The 27,577-nt window shown below is 30.4% G+C and overlaps 1 protein-coding gene across 6 annotated transcripts; it reads right to left on the minus strand.

Moving 5' to 3' along the window:
- Nucleotides 1-316: 316 nt before the first annotated feature.
- LOC143082637 (phosphonopyruvate decarboxylase-like) lies at nucleotides 317-27,561 on the minus strand. 6 transcript variants are annotated; one of them, XM_076258427.1, is made up of 13 exons: nucleotides 27,414-27,561; nucleotides 22,693-22,788; nucleotides 21,580-21,597; nucleotides 17,832-17,846; nucleotides 13,811-13,955; nucleotides 12,327-12,457; nucleotides 11,197-11,356; nucleotides 9,321-9,376; nucleotides 8,560-8,669; nucleotides 7,817-7,927; nucleotides 7,112-7,217; nucleotides 6,509-6,709; nucleotides 317-4,842 (listed from the first exon to the last, which is right to left on the minus strand). In XM_076258427.1, exons 1-13 carry the CDS (start codon nucleotides 27,465-27,467, stop codon nucleotides 4,663-4,665), a joined length of 1,383 nt encoding a protein of 460 aa, XP_076114542.1. In that variant the 5' UTR covers nucleotides 27,468-27,561; the 3' UTR covers nucleotides 317-4,662. The 6 variants fall into 6 exon arrangements, with proteins under 6 accessions (XP_076114542.1, XP_076114541.1, XP_076114545.1 ...); XM_076258426.1 differs by having other exon boundaries at nucleotides 21,580-21,600; XM_076258430.1 differs by lacking the exon at nucleotides 21,580-21,597.
- Between the last annotated feature and the right edge of the window lie 16 nt (nucleotides 27,562-27,577).

The following is a 27,577-nucleotide window of genomic DNA, read 5'->3' on the forward strand; positions in this document are numbered from 1 at the left end:
ACCCTTTTTTGGCCCCTAATTCCTAAACTATTTGGACCCCCCCCCCCAAAAAAAAAAATCAATCCCAACCTTTCTTTAGTAGTATTGAACCTTCTTTAAAAAATTTATAGACATCCATTTACTAAAACTTAAGTTATTGTCCAGAAACTAAATGTGTCTTGGGACGACGACAACATCCTACCAATATCCGATGCAAAATTTTTTTTGCGGTCGTATAAAAATAATAAGAGAAATTTGTTAAAAAAGAAAATTGTAACAATGCATATTGCAGTCTTAAAACATTTGATTGCTTTCCAAGCTACAAATAGACATTACCACAATTAATACATTTACTTTTATTTAAATGAAATAATTATGTATTGAAATATTGAAGTTAAAACATGAGCATAATTACCCTACGCAAATGAGATTTTGTAATAATGTGGTATTGCTTCTCTGGACAATGTAGGTTTTATGTGACAGGTGATTATTAATAAAACATGTTTAAACTTGAAAATAACAACAAAACATGAGTCAAATGTGTAAGGTTAATATGGAACTTATTTGGCCAAAACATGGTAAAAATATAGAAACCTAACAGGATCCAAAACCTGTTTAGACAATATCAAAATTTATCAATAGTCAGAGAATTCAGATTTTTGTTTTCACATTGCATAAATGACCCAGCGCGAGACATTTGCGCTTTTTCTTAGGACATTTGTGCTTTTATTTTTGGACACTTGCTCTTCAAATCATAGGACATTTGCTCTTTTTAAAAATGGACATTTGCACTTTTAACATAGGACATTTGCGCTTTTGCAATATTTGGTTTTTATGACTATCCTCCTCTTTTATCTGGGCTTGGGACCGGCAGGTTAATACCTGGCAGGGTTAAAAGTTTAAAAATCATTGCATGGCACATTTCTTAGCACACAGATATATGTTAAAAAGTTTATATATATAGCTAAAACTAGTAAAAGAAAACATTCTAAAGACATGAAAACATGTACAGTCATAACAGGTCAGTTTCTGCTTGATATCTGAAGCCCAAGGACTGAAAAAAATCAGCTCTTGTTATCTGTTCTGAATGGTATTTCGCCCATATTTCAAATAAATAATCATGTTTCTCAATTCTGCGGTGCCTGTTCATAAATAAACAAATCTTAATGTAATTCACCGACTGTTGTGAAATGATGCTCTTCAAAAAGAAAAGAAAATTAGCAGAATGAGTGAGTAGACCTGTTCATTAAAGTAGGTATGGAAGGATTCTGCATCATTTGTCGTTATAATGACAAATATAAAAAGCGGACATTTCGCAAATGTCTGGTCAATTTAATACAAGTGATTCAAAATTTAAAGCGCAAATGTCCTATAGTTTTACAGGTAAAAAATCGCAAACGTCCTGTGCACAAATGACCATGGTAACAATGAAACATTATTTTGTGTTGGTATTTTTTCTCATGGTGACTTTTTAACATGCAGTGACATTTGGAATATCTATTCTATCTTAATCCATACTAATATTCACTTTCATTCAAGTAGAACATAAATATTATAAAAATCAGACTTCATATAAATGTAAACCGTTATTCAGATTAGAACTTCTTTTTATAAATAATTCAACACTTAAATATCTAAATAAACAAAATAAAATACACTCTTTAAGTAAATCTAAATATCTAATCTTCTAACATATATTAACAATCAAATAAACAAAATATAATTAAGTAAGTTGTAAATATTAACCTTTTTAACTAGCCACTGATTCAATTGTGTTCATTACAAGACAAGCATACATGTAACAAGATTGATTTTTTTCTTGAAGTTCGTTCTTAGCTATACTACTTTTGAATAAAAGACATTTTCTAAAAGTCTTTAGTTCATTATGAAAAAACCTGGCTACATAATTAAACATATGGCACATACTGATTTCTGTTCCGCACAACCTACACACAAACACAATCGAATTATATGTATATAAATGTTACCTCCATTTAATAACAATTCAAATGAATGTCACCACATTATTCCATTTCAGGAATCTCAAAAATGGCAAAAAAATATGTCACTCCACTTTGGTAAAATCTCATGAGAATCAATTAAATCTGCCTCAACTACAAGTATGAACATTTATTACCAACTAATTCCCACAATGTTTACAGAAATTGTCAAACATATCACATCTATACCATAAATGTAAGTATACATTTTTTTTTTTAAATATGCTATGAATTTAATTACCTTACAAGGAAGCGATCCTTTTGTTTTTACCTTTTTTTGAAGTGATGATGATATTAACAAAAGACATTCCCTGATTAAGAAAGGTGAATAAAACAATTGTCAAGATACAAATCTGTATACCAGGGTCAAACAAAATTTCTGTGCAAAGCGTCTTTTTTGCTATCATATGCATTTTTCATTTGATCTTTATTTGTGATAATTTTTCATATCCTGCTTCTTGCTCAAGATAGAAAAATATTGCTAGCATCCAATGCTTTCAAATAACAAACGGCAATATTAATTATCAAGTTGCCATATTAATAAAAAGATATCACACAAAGATGTAAATGTATTACACACACTAACTTTCGCTCATTCTTGAACATTATACACACCCCCTTTTTTTAATTCTTGAGCATAATCATACTTTTTTTCAATTTTTGAGCACAATCATACTTTTTTTTAATTCTTGAGCATAATCAGTTAACTACAAAACAACATGGATTTCAGTTCTTTGGAAAATACAGTTAAAAAGAATGCTTCAAAAATATTTATTGCTAAAAAGCTTGTTTTGATGTTGTATTCCACAATATGTATATGTGTACAAATGTATATAAAATGTACATTTTACAACAAAAAAAAAACCAATGAACAAATGTATATAATGAGGGATAATCAAAAATATTGAATTATGGTCAAAAACTTCATGGACAAGGTGAATAAAATCTTAACTTTTCGTCTACATTTATAAATGGTATACTTATGACCTTATTCAATTTGAGATGAAATGATATTTGCATGCATAAGTTGATATGATAAAACTGGAAGATAAAGTCATCTTTCAAAGGGAGTGTACTCTATACTAAGAAATTATTGCAAGGTTTTTATTAATGCGAATAATGGGACTGGTGGGTGAGCATGGCTATAATAAGAACTCCTATTCTGAAATATAGACCGGTATGCAGATTTGTTTGAAATTGCAATAATTAAACTCAAATTTTTGTCCCTTTTTAAAAATCAAAATAATAAGTAGATATGAATACAAGAAAATCAGTAGTTTAAATTCACTTTTAATCAATGAGACCTTTCTATCTAAAAGCTTCAAATATACAGCTTCACACCATTCATACAAGTTTGAACAAGAGATTACTTTTTATTTTTAGAGATTCTTAAAAAAATTCAATGTAAATGATAGAGGATCCATGATGGAAATTTGATAGGAATAATAACAATAGAGATCAGCAAATATACAAAAGTATAAATAAAGAATGTTTAATTCATTCATTATTAATAAAAAAATATATGAATAGTAAAAAGAAAACCAAAAAAGAAAAAAGTTGTGCATAATGAATTTTGATTGCACTTTTAAATAAATGTTACACATTTTGACACTCAAAAATGAATTTGTTGAAAATGAAACTAGGTTACAATTACATTATATATTTTTTTAAACTATTCAGAAACAGATCTTTTATGGCATGTATGGAGAGCCCTATGAGACATTATTTTGTCACAGTTTGTGAAGATACAGAGAAAGTTATGTCTTGATTAGGTTTCAGAGTTACAGACATGTAAAATTTCTATCAATATACATCATATTTGATAACTATCACATAGAATACTGGTGAGCACTGGTATATCTTATTTTCTAAATTTCAACATCTTGAAATACTTTGGACGATATTGAGAGATTAGGTTTTTCATTCAGCATGACCAAGATAATTCTAATTAAAGGAAAAATTTAATGCTTCTCTTTATAATTTTAATTTTATAGAGCTACCAAAGCTTTGATTGAGCACACATTGTAAATTTTCAAAGCATTTTTATCCAAATATTGTTTTAAAAAATCATACAATTCTTAAATAAAACAGCTGCTGTATATAACATTGATCAATAATCTTATAACTCTTTCACTGATAAAAAAACTTCCTGTAATATATTTTGATATTTCATGTTACACGTATTTTGTTTGACTTTTTTCTGGCCTTAAATATTATGTTTCATCAGAAATATCTACTTCTTAAAAAAAATAATGTCAACTGCAAAAATTATATTTATAAGTACAAATGTATACGAACAAAAAACTTAAAACATTCAGATTGTTGTAAAAATTGTAACAATACCAAATTAAGTTGAATTGAGCAATGACAGCAGAATGGTTACTTTAGCATTGAAATCAATCTTAGACAAGCAGCATTAAAAAAAAAACCTTATGTATCATTGGTGGTCTAATCTAAAATTGAAACATTTAATGCTATATGATTACCCAATGTAAAATGACAAAAAAATACTGTTTACCTCCTGTTCTAAACCAAGAACAAAATGATAATATTATATGAATACAATAAAAAGAATCATAAAACATTTCTAAAAAAAAGAATACCCCCTCTTTGATAATTTAATCCCTTCAAATTGCAAATTCATATAAAATACTAAGAAAAGTGTTTTGAAAGAACTTATTGTTTATCCTATAGCTAAGAAGTGCATAAAATCTTCTTTATTTTGTAATGGAGTCCTAGTAGGTCTGCCTAATTGTTTTCTATGTCCTTTCTCTGCTTTAATCTCTAACAACAAGGGTCCGTCCATTGATCTCATTGCTGCTATAGCAGTTTTTATCTCTTCTTCTGTTGTGGCTGAAAAGGCCTAAAATAGATGAAACATTTAATTCTGTTTATTAATAAATATTACTATCACAGTTGGTAAATGTTGTTTTTCTTAAACTTTCATTATTAGTTATACTGTAAATTCTGAAATTAATGCAAGGTTTTTATTATTGCGAAAAAATGCGACAGAGTTGTAAATGCAATAATTTAAACTCAGATTTTGAAATAATTTATATGAATTAAACAGGATTTTTCACAAAATCGTAAAAATTAAAATTGCATCTAAGTCTAAAATGACAAAATTGCAATAACAAATGCACACAATAATTTCTAAATTTACAGTAACAAGAGTGCACACACTGAAATGTCTCACCCTCTTTACTAATCATTGATATTATGTTGATAGTCCTAAGTATAAAGCTTTATTACAACTGTCACATAAACTTAACATTAACCAAGATAGCTAAACAAAGACCAATGAACCATGAAAATGAGGTCAAGATCAGATGAACCATGCCAGGCAGACATGTACAGCTAACAAAGCTTCCATACAACAAATATAGTTGACCTACTACTTATAGTTGAAGAAAAATAGACCAAAACACAAAAACTTAACATTGTGCAATGAACCGTGCAATTGAGGTCATGGTCAAATAAAACCTGCGGGACTGACATAAAGATCATAATATATTTCCATACACCAAATATAGTTGACCTTTGGCAAATATTAGATAAAAAGACCAAAACTTAAAACTTAACTTGACCACTGAACCATGAAAATGAGGTCAACGTCAGATGACATCTGCCCGCTAGACATGTACACCTTACAATCATTCCATACAACAAATTTAGTAGACCTATTGCATAAAGTATGAGAAAAACAGACCAAAACACAAAAACTTAACTATAACCACTGAACCATGAAAATGAGGTCAAGGTCAGATGACACCTGCCAGTTGGACATGTACACCTTCCAGTCCTTCCATACACCAAATATACTAGCCCTATTGCTTATAGTATCTGAGATATGGACTTGACCACCAAAACTTAACCTTGTTCACTGATCGATGAAATGAGGTCGAGGTCAAGTGAAAACTGTCTAACGGGCATGAGGACCTTATAATAAGAGAGAATTCAACATTACAAAAATTCTGAACTTTTTTTTCAAGTGGTCACTGAACCATGAAAATGAGGTCAAGGACATTGGACATCTGACTGACGGAAACTTCGTAACATGAGGCATCTATATACAAAGTATGAAGCATCCAGGTCTTTCACCTTCTAAAATATAAACCTTTTAAGAAGTTAGCTAACGCCGCCGCCGGATCACTATCCCTATGTTGAGCTTTCTGCAACAAAAGTTGCAGGCTCGACAATAATAGATTTACATTCCTCTAGAACAATCTAAAATTGATTTTTAGGAATGAGATACACCTTTTTACCTCAATTCAATCGGCTTAAATAACTTCATTGAAAAATCTTTTTTCACGGTGATGTAATAACAATAACTTGTGAATTAGGAAATGTCCTTTTCAGTAACTGCATCAAATTAGGTATGGCATTTTTCAACTCTGCATGAAGTTATTACAAATTCTGTGCAAGACTCTTAGTTCTAAAATCTGAAAATTTAACTATCTGAAGTGAGGAAATTTAATCCAATAGACAGAGTGGCAGAATGAATGGACACATCATTAGCTATATCCTACCTGTTTATAACCACACCCTTCAGCAATTTTAACAAATGAGAATGTATCATGGTTCTTTGCATCTGATGGTTGTCCTCCTACTGAATCATGTGCTCCATTATTTATAATCACATGTTTTAGATTGGCTGGTCCATTCTGACCTATAGATGCCATGGATCCTAAATGCATAATGGCTGCACCATCACCATCCAAGCAGAACACCTTTTGAAAATAAAATAATATGAATGTAATATGAGAAAGACTTCTTGAGATTGTGCACAGACAAAAACATGATTATTATTGGATCTAATTCAGAAAAGTTAGTGTTATACATACTCAATAATGTTTCAAGTAGGTAAATGGTAAAAATAAAATATATTATTAATAACTCAAAAGGGAGATAATTTACTTAATCTCGGATAATATAGCACAGTGTTGTATGGGTCTGCTGAATTTGTGAACGCATCTGAACGTATATTGTTCTGCCTAACAGAAGTTTCTTTGGCAGAGACAAATAAACATTCATTCATTTTGACATCACACATACACTAAATTTATTTTGGTTTCTGAATATTAACTGTAATGTAGAACTATGCCTATGTAATTTATTTTTTATCCTTTTACCTGTCTTCTTGGTTTCTGTAGAGCTATTCCCAAGGCTATTGAAGAGGCATGACCCATAGAACCTACTGTCAGGAAATCTTTCTCATGACCCATGTCCTTAGTCACCCTAAAAAAAAACCCAGACAGAATCATTATGGATATATGGAAACAGCTACCCAATGACATAAATAAACAGCTATTAAAAATATAAAATAATCAATCAATTGTTACTAAAAATAGTCTTACAGTAGCATGTGTAGCTATTGTCAAAATGGAGCATTTTCAATATTAAAGTTCTGTCCTGTCAAATAATAGAACATGAAAAAAACAGAGCTGTTTAAAGGCCATTTTATTGTCTATGTAAATGAGTCATAAAAAAACTTGACAACCAGGACTCATTTTTGAACTCTTTAAAAAATAGATGCTTATTTTTATATGTGGAGTAATAAATTTGCCTAACCTTGTAATGCTCTATTACAAATCTTTAAAAAAAAAAACCTACAGAAATTATCTTCAAACAAGCTTCAGCAGACTATAACAATATTAAAATTGCTGGAACACTTTCTCTGAAAATCATTCTAGGCCGATTGGAAATGAATTTGCTATAGTGTTTATAATGTGGTTTGAGAGATGACTCACATGTGTGAATCAGTATCATACCCTCCCCTTCTTCAGCACCGAAAATCTAAACTTTACACATATATCATCCACAATATTGTTACTTACCTGTATTCAAATAACTCTCTAGATGTCATACCAGTTGTGCTTATAACAACATCCTTATTTCCTAAACAATCTATTAGAACTTTTAATGCACCTTCTCTATTTAATGGAAATCTGAAATTAAAATAATAGACAAAATTAAAACTATACTGTACTCAATCCATCCCTATCCTTAAACAAATAAGCTGCATGCATTGCATAGAAAACTGTAATAGGGAGTTTTAATCATAAAATATGTTTTCAATATCTTAAAATAAAATTGAGAATGGAAATGGGGAATGTGTCAAAGAGTCAACAACCCAACAATAGAGCAGACAACAGCAGAAGGTCACCAATGGGTCGTCAATGTAGCGCTCTTTTATTAACATCATTATGGCCTATGTTGTTTTCAATTTGCCTAGTTGTTTTCTAATAGATGTTTTTCATAACCTGGATGTCTTACATGGCCTAAAGCTTTCAGAGAATATTTTTGATTTGATTGATTGATTGTTGGTTGCTTTACATCCAGTGGCAAATATTTCATGCATGTTAAGGACGAGAACATGTTTACAATAAAAAAAATAGGTAGGTCTAGTAATAAAAGAGGCCATTCAAGATGATCGTCGGGGAAATTTTGACTGCCACTGCAAAATATGGGTGTATTGGATAGGGACAGAAATTTTGCCTTGCAACAGGCCAGCTACGGATCCCTCAAAGAGTTGATGCAAGCTAACTAAATAATCCATGTGCACAACCTATATACTCACTGTGGTTCTCCTGTCTTAGGAAGTTTGTATGGAGAAAATATTTGTCTCTTAACAAGTAAGGCATATGGTGCATTGGCGCTCTTCATATAATGTTTGGCTGTCAGCAAAGCCTACAAAAAACACAAACCTTCAAATTATTCTGTATTGGAATAGATATATGCTGTTCACAATACTTAGTGTTTTTGGCAGTTTCCTGTTTTCAATAAAAAATCCCATTTTTTCTAAAATATTAATAACCTTATTTCACTATTCTATTATTTTTTTCTTTTTATCTCTTTTGATGAAAATTGTTTGTCCAACCCAAATACATATATCATAATGAAATAGGAATTTTGTGGATAAACATTAAGTATAACACAAAAAGTATTTTACTGACATTCAGAAGAGGCCAGGTGAATGAATTAATGAATCTTTATTGCATTTACAACAACATAGCTTTAGCAAAATACATGGTATATACATATATGACAGAATACAGGGAACAATTAAATAAATCAAATAATGCAGAGATAACATATAATAACACATACGTGTGTGCAACATATTAACTTATAATTTTGTGTGTTGAGTTTCCAAGCAGCTTTTAGATAATTACATAGTTTCTAAGTTAAGCTTCTTGAGGTGAAAATTTTAAACTGTATTTAGGCAAGGAACAAATAATTTAAATATGAATGTCCACCCTCCTATGCGGACTATCAATGCTAGCTAAAAAGTTGAGTCTATAGGAAACACAAAACCATGGATGAAGATAATAAACAGACCTGTTCAGCTCCCTCCTGATAATCTGGTAAAGGCTGGAATGGTATACCTAGTGCAGCTGAAAAATAATTTAACATATGCTAGACTAATATCTTAATAGTGAAAGATGGAAAAATAAATAGTTGTGTAGATATTTCAGTGGTTAACTTATGAAGTTATTGTCTGAAAATGTTTTGTTATGAGTTTAAATACTATGATTATTTTTATTTTAATGTGCACAAGCATGTTTTCCATGTTTATTTTAAATGAGAGATGATCTTTAAGAAAACAACTCTGATGTTTACTACTAAATAAAATCTTATATTATGTATGTTCAAATAACTATTCTGCTGACAATTAGTGGTTTGAAAAAATAAAAGATCTACAATTTTTTCAAAAGAAAATCAAGACACAAACCACTGTAAAAAGATTAGTATAGTTTTTTTTTAGGAATAATATCTTTTCACATTGATTTTACACATCAGGTTCTTGTTATGTTTTCTTAGTGGATTATTCCATATATTCCCGCAAAATCATTGAAATTTGTCTTTTGCCATAATATATATTAATCTAACCAAAAATATCAAAACAAACCTCATTCAAAACCTCAAATCAAAATTATATTTATTATAATTGGAGTTTATTATAAACTTGTCATCTCACTCTATTGGGTAGTTAATTATCTTTGCACACGGTCTGAGTCACAGTGCACATCCCATTCTAAGCTTTATTGCTACGCAATTATTTTTGTGCACATCAAGAAAGACTTTTAGGTATGGTATTACTATTCCTTTGTTCAAAAACTCTACAGATATATGTCCTGTAGTTGTACTTTAAAAATACTATAGACTCAGAATGAGTATTTTTAGCAATTCTGAGTCCTTTTTTATAACTAATAAAGGTGATCCATCGTGAAGAAATTTTTTCATTTCTCATATGTAAAATGTACATTAGACAAATTAGGATTATCCAGCGAAAAGTATAATGGCCATTTATTCAGAAGTGGTGCTGCATCCACTGCACACAAAGCACGACTGGAAGATCATCTTGTTCAAACTTTGGGACGATGGTCCTCAGATTGTTATACCAAATATATTCATACCTCTCCAGATGTACTTAGACAAGCTCAAATTCAAATGACCTCTACTTTGAATTTAAATTTGTACTGACAGCAAGGAGTGGATTGATTTTTATCCTTCTCATTATTTCAACTTGGGGCTACAGCTGCAAGCATCTGTATTTGGCTATTTTGATACAAAATTTTTAGTCAATCTATGAAAAATTATCTCAATTCCAAGTTTCAAGATTTAGCTAGAGTTATCTCCCTTTGCATATGGAGATAGAACATTATACATTATTGGTCTTTAATTGCAGTTGTATAAGTCCCCAGTTGCCATATTGTAAATAAATGCATATACTTTTAGATTCTTGAATAAATAATAGTTTAGTACTTAGTCTTTGTATATATTAGTATACTTCTCATCACACTTACAGTTTATTACAAACTACAGAAATGTGTCCTTTAGAAATTGAGGATTGGGTTTATGCTTATGACACAGCAACTCAAGGCAGAATTATCATTTCTGTGTTAAAGAGTGGTACGGGTAAACGACGAGACATTAATTTGGTATTAGCTATAACAACTTCATAATAAATCAAGAACAAGTGAAGTCATAAATCAAATGTTACAAAAACTTGTCATGTGTAGATTTTGTCACACACAGCAAAAGAGCAAATTTGTGTAAAATTAAACATGCTGGCCATCTTGATTTTCAAATAAGCATTACTAAATATCATTCATATACATCAGCTATTACAGACACTAGATTTGATTCAATAACAAATTAACAATAATACAGAAAGTCACTAAAAGATAATGTTACAGATTAGAATACATACCTAAAAGACCTGGAGTTGATTGTCCTTGTGTTGAATGCTGTGGCTCATCTCGTTTTCCTGGTTCTCCTCGCCAACCAATAAACAATAACATAGGTATACTGTATACAGACTGTGACGTCAGAGACATGATTGGATTAACTATGTTACCTAGTCCTGAGTTCTAAATTATATAATTACAAAAGTATATCATAAACAGAATGAGATATAACATGTATTAGGTAGATAATATGAACAATTCAGTGGATAAAGCCCAGTTACTGTTAATGAAATGAAAACTTCGATTAAGGAATAACAGTACCATATTTAAAGACTTTCCAAAGTCAATTTAGAATTTAACTGTAGAAAACACAATTAAACTAACAGCACTGAATGAAGACAGAGACAGCAAATATTTAATGAAAAATGGTGTTACATGTCTCATAGCATTAGAATGTAAAATCATACATTATAAGACTATTCCCAAATGTTAGTCCTCTAGGGTTTTAGGAAATAGACTACTTTTAGAAGGTTTAATGTTAAGCACTGTAGTCTTCTCATATAATCAACAGAATCCTATGCTACAATTAGCTCACTGACACTATTCTAACCTTCATTGCAAAATATCCTCTTATTAATCTTGTCCTAACACATATGTTTTCATAAAATGTGAAGATAATTTCATACTGAAAATTTGTAAGGGGAAATCTAGACTGTTGTTAGACACATTACCTTCTGCTATCTATGTATACTTTGTGTAGTTTATATGTTGTATGCCTATAGTTGTTATGACTTTGGTAAATAAAGATATATTGTTATAGATAATGGTAAGGCTGGTACCTATCAAAACGTTTTAACCAGCTGAATTTGTTAGCACCTGACCTAAGTCTGGAATCTGATGTTCAGCAGTTGCCATTTGCTGATGTAGTTTCTTGTTTTTTTATGTACATTGGTTTTCCTGTTTGAATAGTTTTACATTAGTCATTTTTGGGGCCCTTTTGCTGTTCGGTGTGACCCAAGGCTCCATGTTAAAGACTGTACTTTCACCTTTAATGGTTTACTTTTACAAATTGTGGCTTGGATAGAGAGTTGTCTCATTGGCACTCATACCACATCTTCTTATATCTATAAACTTTCATATTCTTAACATATACCTGTAGATAAACCATTGAATGTTTTCCTGTTGCTAGGTGATAACCTGACGCCAAGGCAACAGCATTGCCTTCATTAGCTGCTATCAGATGTTTCCCTTCTGGTGCATTGGCTGTCACATAGGCACAAAAATCTGTAAAATAAATAACTTGTGGTTCTTAGCATTGTGTAGGAGTTTTATAAATTTAGACGAGGTAGACTCAAGTCTGTGCAGAAATGGAAAAAAAATGAAAATTTTCAATTTATAAAGGGGCATGACTCTAGAATAGTTTGAGAATTACTGTCCAAATTTGAACTCTGTGTGTTTTGGTTCTTTGTATTGTGTGTTTATTAAATTTAATATGAGAAAAACATATAAAGTAAGGGGTATGGAAACAAACACTTTTGCAAATTCCAAGCTATAAATGGGCATAACTCTAAAACAGTAAGAGGCTCACTGCTAAACAGTCTGCAAGTTTTGGTTCTTAGCTTTGTGTATGAATTCATAAAATTTGGATGAAGAAAACTTGAGTTACAGTGTACGGAAACAAAAAACGGGACGGACAGAAAGATTGAGGCGGCCAACTATACCTTCGGTAATTTTTTTTTACATGGGTGAAATTTTCATCAAGGAGTCGCACGTTAGATGCGGGCGAGCTGAAGGACAAAGGGTAATACTTAATGCCACCGATATGTATATCAGAGGTATAAAAATGTAGGAGTCTTTGTTCTAACTCTGACACTTTAATGAAATCTAACAATATTAAAATTAATGATAAGTATTATATAATGAATTATGTTCTACAGTTTACATGCTGACAACGATCGTCATCTTTATCTAATTTGTACATCTGTGACCAATACATATATTATAAATCTATACCTATTGTCATTTCTTCATTGATGGCATGATATATGATTTAGTCACATACTTTTATACTTATATTTTTAAATAGCCAATAATCAGAAATAATTAGTAATTTTATATTCACATTAATACTTGTTAAATGATGTACCATGATGTTAGCTGTTACAAACAGATTGTTTGTCTTGTCAGAAATCATGAGATCAATACAATGTACTGTCCATTGGTTTTAAATTAAATCTGAATATACTTTCATGTGTCTGAGGTTTATTGAAATATGCATATTGTCTTGTTAATAAAATTAAAGATATAACTGATTTTTATATATAAAAAAGATTTGGTGTGATTGCCAATGAGACAACTCTTCACAAAAGAACAAATGACACAGAAATAATCAACTATAAGTCACTGTACGGCCTTCAACAATATAGTTCACTTGTTCAAGTTGTTGTACTATCTTGCTGTAAAAGACTTTCTTAATGTATCAAAAGATATAAGCATTAATTTTGATCATAAATCGAAATTGACAAATGACTAGTCCATGCAGAAATGACCATTTTTTTTGTATAATCATAAAGTATAAATCAATTTGTAGCTAGATGTTTAAATTTTTTAAATTGCAAAGAATTTTTTATTTTTAACCTTTCAGCAGTGAATCAGGCACTCCAGTAAAGTAATCTATTCCAAGTCCTACACATGCCTTGTAGAATTCTCCGGGGTTTAAAAAATCTCGGACAAGTTCAGTAAATTCAGCTTCTTTATTTCTCCTTTGTTGTTCTTCATATTGCTGAAAAAATTTATACCAATTATGGAAATTAGGAGAATTTTTAATATTTTCTGTAATTTTTTGTCTAATCTTACACTCATGAACATCTGGAATTAATGGCTAAAGTTTTATTCTTGAAGACATTGACCTTAACTAGGTGGAAATTAAAACTCATCAATAGGCTTATACAAATGCATTTAGAAACCGGGCCAATTAATAAAATATGTACTATTCTAGCATCATAAAATACTCTATAAACTAGAATCTTCTCATAGGTCCGAAGTAGTTAAAACATTTTCATCTGAGTTTAAAAAATTCCCTCTTTGAAGAACTTGTCTGATTTGATGGACTTTTCAAATATATTCTATTAAAATATCCAGAATTACTGATCTTTAAGTGGAAAAATATCTTTTTATAGGACTGATAGTTAATAATTTTTATCATTCATAAAACCAAACTTTAAATAATGTAATAGCATATGTATTTGATCAAACATCCACTGTCTATAGGACTTTAATGCCAATTGTGATCTTTAAGTGTAAAAAGATGGTTAATCATTTAAAAATATAATCCAAATACATTAGATTTTGAAATCACGAATAGTCATTTTATTCAGAATGATATATATGACCCCCTATTTCCAGAAATTGTTATGGTAGATGCAATAGGTAACACAGATCAAAATCTGAGATACACAATTACAAAATCCATTGTACTGCAATGGCAGTCAGAACAGAAGACAAAAACTTGGTGTACAGGATAGCAACTACAATTGTTTTCAATGGCAATAAGGAACACATATATTACTGAATCTGCCAGAGTGATAGCTGGTGATCAAGTGTGTATACAATAAGTTCATTTAGATAATCACAAACAGGAATTGTAAGTAGATAGGAAGTAGGAAAAGCAAATAATCCCAGCAAGTTGCATTCTAACATCTACCAACTATAAGATACACATGAATTAAACAACCTTATCTAGAAAATATCAAAGAGATTAGACAAAAGGAAAAAGACTTTTATGGTAAATAAGGTTTAACCACATCCCACTCTCTGATATACTTTGAACAAAGTTTAACCTTTTTTGTCACAAGCTATATGTATTTATGATATCATATATTGATAGTAATTGTGTAAATTTAAAGACTAACAATTATTATTCTACAGGAGAAAACCACCAATTATATCAGCATTTCTTTTCAATCAAATATTAAAGGACTTTTAAATGTTTATAAATAAAATATTTTACCTCATGCAACCAAAAGAGATATAATAACATGTAGTGACTTCTTTTCCTATAAATGTACCTTCAACTTAAAATTGTTTGTTTCTAGACCTGGTTAAATATTTATCCATTTCAACCTCTTTCAATTAAATAATCATAAATACAAATTATTTAAAAGACATGTTTATTTTCTCAGTGCTTGCCCACAATTGAAACTTGCACATCAGCAATTTTCTGAAACATTTTCAAACCCCTCTTATTTCCTCGCTCATATCACTGAAGACAATATATATCTTGCCATATAATAAGTATGTGCTTTTTGGTGTATCTAATTGAAATGCAGAAATCTTAAAATTAATATAAATTCAGAAATGTTTGCATCCATTTATTATCACAATCTATGAACAATGTACGAAAAAATTTAGATTACTTAATGCTATATAGGGTAAAGCTAAATACAAAAATTCTGTCAAATTTAAAAAAGTTTAATTTAGCAAAATCCATAACATCAGAATCATTTGCAATAATAAAAAATATTTTAAAATTTCTAATAAGTATGTGCTTTTTGACGTATGTAATTGAAATGCAGAAATCTTAAAAGGTATATTTATCCAATTCATCATGAAAGAATTATTAAAATTAATATAAATTCAGAAATGTTTGCATCCATTTATTATCACAATCTATGAACAATGGACGAAAAAATTTAGATTACTTAATGCTATTTAGGGTAGAGCTAAATACAAAAATTCTGTCAAATTTAAAAAAGTTTAATTTAGCAAAATCTTAATCATCAGAATCATTTGCAATAATAAAAAATATTTTAAAATTTCTGAATTCACAGTACATGTGTATTAGTAAGTATTTGTGCTATATCATACCTGACTATACTGAATATTTCAAAGCAGATACTGTGGGACAATCATAACGGGACTTATCTTTGTTTATTAGTATTTATGACACCAATTTCATTTTATTTATTATTAGGAATAAAAAAAAAATCAGTCAGTATTCTCAAATGCATACATTCACCACAGAAGTTAACAATTAAAAAATCTTTTGCTTTTGTTTCCAGGACTGAAATATAAAACTCAAACATGCTCCATTTGGGGCCCTTTATAGCTTGTTGTTCGGTGTGAGCCAAGGCTCTGTGTTGAAGGCCGTACATTGACCTATAATGGTTTCCTTTTTTTAAAATTGTTATTTGGATGGAGAGTTGTCTCATTGGTACTCACACCACAACTTCCTGTATCTATCCATCATAGGGTGACCTAACCTAGATTGGATGCTCCATCATAGGGTGACCTAACCTAGATCGTATGCTCCATCATAGGGTGACCTAACCTAGATCGGATGCTCCATCATAGGGTGACCTAACCTAGATCGGATGCTCCATCATAGGGTGACCTAACCTAGAATGGATGCTCCATCATAGGGTGACCTAACCTAGATCGGATGCTCCATCATAGGGTGACCTAACCTAGATCGGATGCTCCATCATAGGGTGACCTAACCTAGATCGGATGCTCCATCATAGGGTGACCTAACCTAGATCGTATGCTCCATCATAGGGTGACCTAACCTAGATTGGATGCTCCATCATAGGTTGACCTAACCGAGATCGTATGCTCCATCATAGGGTGACCTAACCTAGATCGGATGCTACATCATAGGGTGACCTAACCTAGATTGGATGCTCCATCATAGGGTGACCTAACCTAGATTGGATGCTCCATCATAGGGTGACCTAACCTAGATTGGATGCTCCATCATAGGGTGACCTAACCTAGATTGGATGCTCCATCATAGGGTGACCTAACCTAGATTGGATGCTACATCATAGGGTGACCTAACCTAGATTGGATGCTACATCATAGGGTGACCTAACCTAGATTGGATGCTACATCATAGGGTGACCTAACCTAGGTTGGATGCTACACTGAATGAAGAACCATCCAAGTTCCATTTAGAAATCATTGATAGCCATTTAATAAGAAATATCAAATGAAAGTGTGCCAGTGCTGCAAAGGCAATATAGGGAAGATAAAATATTTGTAACTATTAGTTTTTATCCTTAGGTAAAAGAAATCCACCTGACAGGAAACTATATTGGTCAAATTCATTAAAGACTATTTACAATTGATCAGAATCAAAAAGGGGAAATGGTGAGACTTAAAAGAAAAATATTATGTTTGGTTTTTGTCTTGCCATTTGTATCCTATTCATCTAATTTTTTAGTATGGTTTAAATCAAATGTTGTTTTATGCCTGAGAATACTAAAACAGTAAGAGAAAAAAAATTGTTGAAAGAAAAACAATAATTAGTAAGTATATAACATATGCTGTCTGAACATAAATCCTTTGAAAAAGCATCTATTAATATTGAATAAATGACATTGGTGCCGTAACTATTAAATAAGGCCAAGTAAAAAAACATCGCTATTCCGAGTGACCTATTCTTTGTACACTTTATTAACACTTATTTTCTAAAACCAATTAAAACATGTGAAACATTTATCAAAAACAAATTTTTCAGGAAAAACCCTTTCATATTTACCTTCAACTTTGAAGTCACTAGCTACCAAAGATATTTTTTACTTGGCCTATGTATTTAAAAGATTATGAGCATAGGAGTCTTCATGCTCTGTACAATGTAACATGGGAACTTCCTTACCTTTTCTTGTAGAGACTTTAATAATAATAATCAGCAGCAACCACAGAGGTCACATGGAAAATAAAAAGATGCATATTTAACAATAACAGTACAGTGAAACCCTCTTTAAATGAACCATGATAAATTCAGAACAATTAAATTTTAGAATTTCAGTGATTTTTTGTTTAACTTTTTAAAATTTCAAACAAGAGAACTTTTCTGATATTGCACTTAAAGAAATAGCTGTAGAATTGTAGCTCTTAGGTCCTTAAGGTATTTTTTTACTATTTGGGGACGATATAAGAGCTACAGTTCTGCAGCTAACAAAGAAATATAGAAAGTGTCTTGATAACAGGTTTCAGTGTACATTGACATTTTAGGACATGTCAGCTGTATCTCTTCGTGCATCTGCAAAAAAATGTGCAAAACTTGTATGTTTTTTATTAATATTAAGCAGCGTAAAACAATTTAGTTATTTATAAATTAAAATCAGATGCACATTTTCTACTGAAATTTACTTATAAAAATTCAGATGTTTGCCATGAAAATGCAAAAGAATTTGTGCAACTGATATTTCTTTCTTTCACCAAGATGTGAATATGAAAGGTGTTGTCAGCTTAAAAGTATTTCATAGAAGTATAGTAGGCATAGAGAAGAAGGAAAGACAAGACAAATGAAATAACACAGGCAAGCATCACCCAATTCTGTAAAACAAAAAAAGTAAAATATGGAAAGAAAAGAAATAAAGAACTCGACTGGATGAACTGTAATTCCCAGGAGATATACAACTTATGTTTAAAATTGTGTATTCCTGTTAATTTCAGGTCTAAAAATAAGCAATGAAGCATGCGATTTAAGATTTGTACATTTTTATATTGATAATAATATCAAGCTTATTCACTCTCTCACACTCAAACTTTATGTCACAGACAAACAAAATTACAATTGTGATTTATGTAGTGTTATAACTTAATATAATTAACCATTTTGAACATAAACATTGATATTTTATCGTGTGTTTTTCTATGTTGTGATGTTATACTATTGTTTCAGAAAAAGAGAAGGTTTGGTACCATTAAAACGTTTAATCTCGCTGCAAATCTTTACACCTGTCCTTAATGTCAGGAATCTTATGTACAGTAGTTGTCGTTTGTTTATGTAATTTATACGTGTTTCTCGTTTCTCGTTTTTTATATAGACTAGACCGTTGGTTTCCCGTTTGAATGGTTTTACACTAGTAATTTTGGGGCCATTTATAGCTTGTTGTTCGGTTTGAGCCAAGGCTCAGTGTTCTTAAATGCGTACATTCACCTCAGAAGGTAACAATTAAAAAATCTTTTGCTTTTGCAATAATATGTTTCCAGGACTGAAATATAAAAGTCAAACATGCTCCATTTGGGGCCCTTTATAGCTTGTTGTTCGGTGTGAGCCAAGGCTCTGTGTTGAAGGCCATACATTGACCTATAATGGTTTACTTTTATAAATTGTTATTTGGATGGAGAGTTGTCTCATTGGCACTCACACCACATCTTCCTATATCTATGTATTTTATGAAAAATTGTTATGTTTATAGATTCTATTGAAAGTAACATATGAAACAGGTCAAAAACTTTGATAAGAAAACACTGATCCATTATATAATACAATTTCATTACATTTTCTTTCAGGGAAATATCAAATTTCAGGCCGACTCTAAAATCTTCTTAATATCTATTCAAATGTATATATCTATAACAGGTAAAATAATTCTATCAATCTTATAAGGTTGGAATGTGATATAATAAATATCACATTGCACATTGTTTATAAAGCATGGAATTATTCTTTGGAATTATGATTATGAGCAATAGTACGAAGCAAGTTATCTTCCTTGCTGTGAACTAATTCGTGTTTATAGCAGAATTTAATGTCTTTCAATGCGTTCAATTTCAACACATGTAATGACAATGAATGAGGAAATGTTGGTATACTGAAATAACAGTGATTTTTTTTCTCTCTGAAATTTCTCATCATTGTTTTGTATTACTGCAGAAGTGTCAACTAAAAACATGATTTTTTACACAATACAGAGAGGCAAAGGTACCAGGGTTCCAACTACGTCGCCATGGTTTAGATAAGTACATGAAGTAATTTTTTAATAATTTGATTCATTTTAGCGTTGATTAATAATGTTACATATGAATAAAACATTAGATTATAAAATAATAATATCTCCCGCCACTTTGGAGGTTAAAAAAGCTGAATCCAATATTACTACTTCCTAAAAAGGGAAAGAAACTAGCTTAAATCATGTATTAAACTAGCTTTATTATGAAATTTTACAGATTTATGATTCTAAATTGAGTTACAAGATGGGCTGTACAACAGTGAAGCATGCATAATGAAATGTGCTTCATGCAAATAAAATCATGGATTCTTGAAAATTTGAAGGTTCAAGGTTGAACCAGAATGGAGATGATTACAAGACATGGGTACCATCCATCAATAATATTGCTGAAAACAGACCAAGTTTCACAATATCAATTCAAAAATGTACTCAAAAAAATGATTCTTCAATGCATATACATGAACAAGCATTTAAGAAAGTAATGACGCAGTGTGTGCAATATACAGCTGTTGATTACACATAACTTGTGCCAGTATGACTTTCCCCCCTTTACAGTTTGACATTCACCATGCTATGTGTAACTTTCACTAAGAATTGACCTTTGATTGGCAAAAAGCAAATATATTTTTTCATATTTTCATACACATGTTAAAATATTGTTATATGAAGCAAAATATATTAAGGTGTTTTTTATGATACATGTAAAAATGTATTTTGTATTATTCGATCAAACCTTGGACAAGCTGTTCAAGTGTTTAATTTTTATCAATTAAATTGGTTAAACTGTAATAAACTGATGCAGTGGTTACTGCATTTATACATTTTGAAGTTGAAATGGTTTCAGTATGCAATACTTTCAATCTAAAAAAAAATTATGTATTTTTTTTTTACCTTACATATTAAGCAAACTCACATTGCATAGAGCTTTGAATAATGTTGTGATAAGAAATGTTTTTGTCACATTATAAATTTTAAATAAATATTAAAATAATGGAACAAACCAGTACATTTATTTATGAATTTAAATCATTTCTTATTATGTTTCAGTAATGCTAAATGCAGTAATTGCTGTTTAAAATGCTGAAGAAAAATATTTATTTACTTCAGATTCCCCACAAAATTTGACTAGCCAACTAAAGGCAATTGTACAACTTTTGTTTTTTAACGCTATCCAATGCTTGGTGTAGAATGGTAAAGGACTTATCTGTTTTTTATTTGCGTTTCCACACTAAAAATGTTCCACAACAGATTTATTGCATTTGATTCCAGACAACATGACAAAGAATGAGCCATATAGAAGATAAGAAGTCATAAGTAATTGTGTTTATATGAATATGGAAGGCGCCAAAGATCTATAATTTTGCAATATTCTTAATTTTGCTTCAGTACCATTACTGGCTTTTTCAAACAGCTCCACACTAAACAGGACAACCAGATGAATACAGTTACCAATGGTTTAGTTTCCTTTGGTAACTGTGTTTGGTCGGTTATCCTGTATAGTGTAGGGCTGTTTGAAAAAGCCTAGTGGTACCGAAAAAGAAAATGGAAAAAAATTCAGATAATCCAAATTATGTTCATATTTCATCTGATATAAAATCTAAATTTTGTAATAATTGTACAGTTGCCTTTTTTATTTTTAAATTCCACTGAAAATTCACTTACAGATTGAGTACCATTACCCTGCTTAGAAAGAATGAAAATAAACAAAGACATTAGAATAATATGACATATTGATATTCAGAAAATCAAGTGAATATGGAAAGTCAATCAAAATACATTTCAAGTAAATTACTATCATCTTTGTATTTTATATACATTCAAAATATTAGTACAAATTCAACATGCACTGGCTCTTTTCATCTCACGTAAATCTACATCTTTTATAGAAACAGTATCACTTTTTGTAACTAACGCCAGAGGCTGTCTTTATATTAATGTTCCTTACATGGTAGTTTGTTGATGACTATACTTTAAGACTCAGATAGTCAATCATCAATTAATCCACCTCCAAATAGATTTGATGTCATAACATAAACAAACAGTAAGAGATTAATAAGATCTTGTGCAATGTTAAAATCATCAGAATGCAACACTGAAATTGTAAAATTTTCTTAAACTATTAAACATTGTTGTTACAGTAAATGATTGTGAAATTGAAGTACATGTATATATGTAAAAGTCTAAACAGATGAATAAGTTTAACCTAAGAACCAAAAAGCCCTCAATGGATTTTACCTTAATTTAGGATTGTAAAAAAAACATGCATGTGTCATGTGTGTATAATCTTTTAAAATTTGAAGTTTCTATAATACATTTTTACAGAACTTGAAGCTTTGATAACACAATCTATCTTCAAATAACCTTTTCACATGTTTCCCATATTAAGCTTTACTTATGGTTTCTACATGTGTATTTATCATATGAAACTGTTGAATAACCAATTAAGCCCCATTTTGAAATAAAATCTCTTTTAAAACCCAATATGGTAACGAATTCAAAGAATATTAGATGACAGACAGAAGAACTGAGAAAACAGATGTAAAATGATTGGAATAGTTGATCACAAACTTGTTATAACCAGATGATCTTAGCTTAAAACAATGAATATACAAACAACAGTCATAAAACACTTCATTGAAAACAGAAGATTGAAAAGAATAAACTCCATCGGAAAAAACTGGGTTTCATATAAACCAAATATATTACATATATAATTATTTTTTTCAATTATTGACACCACATGTGGAATAAAAAGAATGTATTAATGTATCTTACCTGTTCCTGCCCCTGAGGATTCTGATTGGCTACAGGGGTAGTCCTCAATCCTCTCTGTAATGTCCTACTCCCTTCAAGTATCTTTGGTTGCTTTAACTGTAATCAACATATAAATAAAAGATATAATGTTTGGTCTCACCAAATGCATATATAATGACATATTATTGAGGCAATGAGCTTGGTATTGTGATATGCTAGATGCAGATACTGAAAACAATTAAGAGTTCACTTAATTGTATTTGAAGCTTTGCAGGTGTCCATCGGTAGTTTTACTGTTGCAAATTTAGTTTACCTGGCAACGCATGGCGGAAACAGGTAAACTATTATTTGAGACAGTAAAACTACTGATGGACGTCCCTAAAGATTCAAATTCAATACAGTTATCTCCTTTCTAATGCAAAAGAAGTACATTTTTCAATTTCAATTATTTTTTTAGTGTAAAATTTTCATTAAAGAAAATTCCGCGAAAAGATGTTATCTTCTTATGTCCATAAACTAGGTACGATATGTATGCTTCCGGTCTCAAACGTAAACACTTGGCTTTTTCTGGCTTCTTGGCCCCTTTGGAATGTAATACAATTTGATAAAAAGAAGATTTCTGGTGCAATAAGAGTTTTTTTTGCTAATTATTGTAGAAATTTCATGTCAATACATTCCGCATTTCAAAATGTTGGCAACCTTTATTACAGGCAAGGAGATAGAGAAATTTACGCTTACTGTCATCCAATCAGAACCATTGATACAAAATAATTGCATTAGAATGAAAGATCTACATGTACATTGTACACTTTTTTTACAACATTCATTTAAGATTAACAAATTTTTGAAAGGTACTTCAAAACAAATTCATTAGAAGCGAAAATCTTCAAAGATTCTGTATCATCATCTATGGAATTGAATCAATGCTTAAAATGCCCAAAACAAAGGAAATTCAACCAATGAAGTGATTATTTTCATTAAGATTTTATCATTTCTATATATTCTTGGTAGTTTTACTACCATTTTTGGGACTAAAGTCCCTCCTCTCAAAATTTTGACCCCCAGCAAACGCATGTTGAAAACTTAAAAGTACATGAATTGAATCTTTCTGATGATAAAGACTATATTACAATATAAATACAGCATACATATATTATTATGACATATTTGTTTTAGATACTAACTTATCAGCAAGAGTATCAAACGAGTTGAGCAAGTCAGCTTAAGGGCGAGCTGATGAAGTCAGTATCAAAAAACAAAATGCCATTATTCTTTTTATCAGCATTTTGTTTTAGTTGAAATGTTGTTTTGATTGAGAATATGAAGTTAAATGATATATATGTAGTAAGTAAAACTACTTTTGCATGTACAAAATATAATGACAGTTGTTTGAATGAAGTTGTGTACATTTCATTGATAAAATGATGTTGATGGACTTGAGTGTGCGACTTTGCTGCACTGATATACATTGTACATGATGTCATTTAGGAAATAACTGTATTGTATTTTAAGCTCCGACGGCATCAATTAGGGATTTGATGGTCGTAAATTAAGTTTACTGGCGACGCGTTAGCGAAGACAGTAAACGGGTATTTGCAACCATCAAATCCCAAATTGATGCTGTCGAAGCTACAATATTGTTATCTCCATTCTAATGCAACTGACAGAAAACAACGTTAAAACATGTATTTAAGATCTGTCATATGCCGTCTGCGATTGCGCATACGTCCCATGGCATCAATTTTCAATTGATGCCATGTAAATAAGTGACGTTATCCAATCAAAATGAACGTTACAAATGTTGTTGCATTAGAATGCCTACTATTCTTAAGTATCAAGTCCTGTCTATGATCTTACAAAATTTTATGCAGTAAGATCAAAGAGAAAATGTATAAATTGGTGATAAATGTATACATGCTTAATATTAGGATTCTGGTATGGTATATACCGGTGTAGGTGGAAAAGACTAGATGTAATAGGACATTTTCATTTATGGATAATTAAAATTAATTACAAAATGTCTTCAAAATTACTGAGCATGCTAAGATGAAAATAAATTATATAAGCATTGTCTTTTGAACAGGTTTAAATCTTTTTTTTTGTGTTCTAATTTTTATTCAAATTGATAATGCTTTACAGATTGTATAAAAACCAATTACTTCGTCTCATATTTTATCAATATTAATCTATATATATATCATATATATAGTATGAGTTGACATGTACCATATATAAATTGTACAGAATATATATATTAAAATTGATTTGTTTGACAAGAGGTTGACACATGGTTTAAACTTGCTTTCAATTCTATAGTTCCTATATATATGAATCACACAATCAATTATTAAATAAAAAAGGTTTTGCATGAAATGCAATTACTGGAAGCAGAGGATATTTGTTTAAACTATAGAGCTGTGATCAAACATTTTTTCAAATCATGCGTTTTAATTATTTTCATAGGTTGATCCAAGGATTTGTTTTGTAAGATTTGTCACTATCCAAGGGGACCCCTCTTCTAGGGAAAATATTTGGTTGATTAAATAGGGAATCACTGAAGCATGACTGGAGCAGGAGACCTTTAAGGTGTAATATCACCAAATCATGGTACGTCACATCCGGTTGTATACGAAAAGTAGGTTGAAAAAAATATTCCCTTGAATTTGACAGTTGTAGGTTATTTATCCTAAATTTTATTGCAGTAAAACAATTTCTGTGTCATAAACATATGTCTTGGGTATTTCAAAACACCATTATTTTTTATTTGGGATTTCTATAGAATATTTTGTAATCTTGAGGTTACATGGTGACTAAACCTTGTACACAGATATATAGAATAAGGGGAGAAATTTGATTGTTTTACTTCTAATGATGGTTATTTTCTTATATATGCAATGAAATGTTATGCATACATGTGAACCTCCCGACGGGAGTACAAAACTCCCGTTTTCAGGGGTCTCCTCCCGTCCTCCCGTTTAGGAGAAAAAACTCCCGTGTATGAAATATTTCATGAATGAAAATTTTCAGACGCCATATTTGATCATTTCTTACTACTGTGGGTGTAATTGACACCTGTGTTAAATTTTACCTGTACATCATAGAAGATGTATAATTATATGGCTTCACTTGACAGCTTGGGTGTCAAACATACTGGTAATCAACGATGTTTACCTCTGGCTAACTGCCGTTGTGTTATAAAAACGTTGTGTTATAAAAACGATGTGTATTGGGAATATTGAAATACTTTTTTGTTACTTCCCTTTGTTTTATCCTGTTTTCAGTTATTTTGCTTTTAAAAATGTTAATGGTAAAAAGACTATAAATGAGTAATATTTTAATCAAATAATCATAAAAGGATGTTGATTTAATGAATTTAAATGTTTTGGGACAAATAAAAAAATATAAATTGATAAATTATTTTAGTAATCTAGACCTCCTTTCAAGGATTAAATTGAAGTTTATATTATAAATCTGTTTCCCATTTACAGAAACGCAAAATTTACAATATGTACATTTTAACTCATAAAAGTTCTAGTTAGTTTAATTATTAGTTAAACCTTCAAATTTAAATTAGTAAATGTTAGTGTATATTAGATTTTATTGTGTAAGCTAAGAAATAGCAAAACATTTTACACTGTTTAAGTCTTTTTAAGTTTTTTACAAATATGACTTTCATAATGCTTAAAAGCCATGCAGTACTAGTGTTAGTGTATGTTATTTTTTTTAATTCATATATGATGCTGCAAATAAACATGTGGAGCTTATTTTTTTCTTATTTGTCTGTACATTTACCAATGATATGGAGATGGAGACAAACAAAAATCTATACAGATAAGATAAATAAATATAATGATTGATTTGCAAGCAGTGAACAATCATTTATCAAAAACAAAACAAAACAAAACAAAACAAGAAACAGATTCTTCTTAATATTTTATTTTATTTAAATAGAGAGGCAATCAGGGTACTATAAACATATTACAATTTGATGGAAATTTGAAGAAAAACCACAATTTCTACATCATATGGTTACATTTACGACAAAATTTATGTCGATAAAAACCCTCCTGATCTGAGTCCTAATCTCCTGACCAAAATTTCCAAATCTCCTGATCTGAGTTTCACAGTCCATCACATGTATGTGTTATGTGAATTTTTTTCTATAGTACTGGACAGGATAAAACTTACTCATGCCAAGTATTTCTTTATTTGAAACAAAGATAAATTCTGCAGATTTTTTTGAAAAGTGCAAATTTAACAAAGACTAATAGGGGAAAATCAATGGTGGTATTACACCTTAAGGGCAGTCACTGCCCCCTCCTCCCTTTATGAAAATTTCTAGATCCCCCAGTCCAAATATTTATGCTGTCTTTCGAGGCTTTTTAAAAAAATAATCTGGAAAGGCGTCCCAGAATTTTTTGTTTATTAGAACTACATCCCCCACTGTCTTGGGCGATGATTAGTTGTTAGCAGAGACATATATACACATGTGTATATATGTCTCTGTTGTTAGTAACTGCTCAAACATTATATTTTTGTTTCATTTCGTTGCTTTTGAGATCTTATTTTCTTCTCTGTGGTTAAGACAGTTAGATATAATGTCCTACTACTCAGCTGGGACTATTATACATTGTACTAGAATCAATGTCACAGTACAACTACTATAGTATATATATATAGTTTATAAGAGTCTACTCGGCTACTAGTGGTCAGAGAAAAATACAAACTGTAAAAACACTTACCAATAATTTGCAAATTGAAGAACAAATTCTGTTCATCTTTGTTAATGTTGCCATTTGTGGAAAATGCTACGAATACATTAAATTTTCACAGAACATGAATAGAAATATTATAGATAACCAGATAACGTTCCGTGGTTTCCGAGCACGCACCTGTCCCACCTGTT

This window comes from Mytilus galloprovincialis, chromosome 7, assembly GCF_965363235.1.
Source record: "Mytilus galloprovincialis chromosome 7, xbMytGall1.hap1.1, whole genome shotgun sequence".
NCBI lineage: Eukaryota > Metazoa > Mollusca > Bivalvia > Mytilida > Mytilidae > Mytilus > Mytilus galloprovincialis.

What these genes read in the sequence shown, in the direction of transcription:
- LOC143082637 (XM_076258426.1), bottom strand. Translation starts at nt 27,467, where the DNA reads ATGGCAACATTAACAAAGATGAACAGAATTTGTTCTTCAATTTGCAAA. An exon ending in GCCTGATTCACTGCTGAAAG is followed by an intron (nt 12,458 to 13,810) that starts GTTAAAAATAAA and finishes TTTATTTTACAG; the next exon opens with ATTTTTGTGCCTATGTGACA. An exon ending in ATTCAATGGTTTATCTACAG is followed by an intron (nt 11,357 to 12,326) that starts GTATATGTTAAG and finishes TATATAATTTAG; the next exon opens with AACTCAGGACTAGGTAACAT.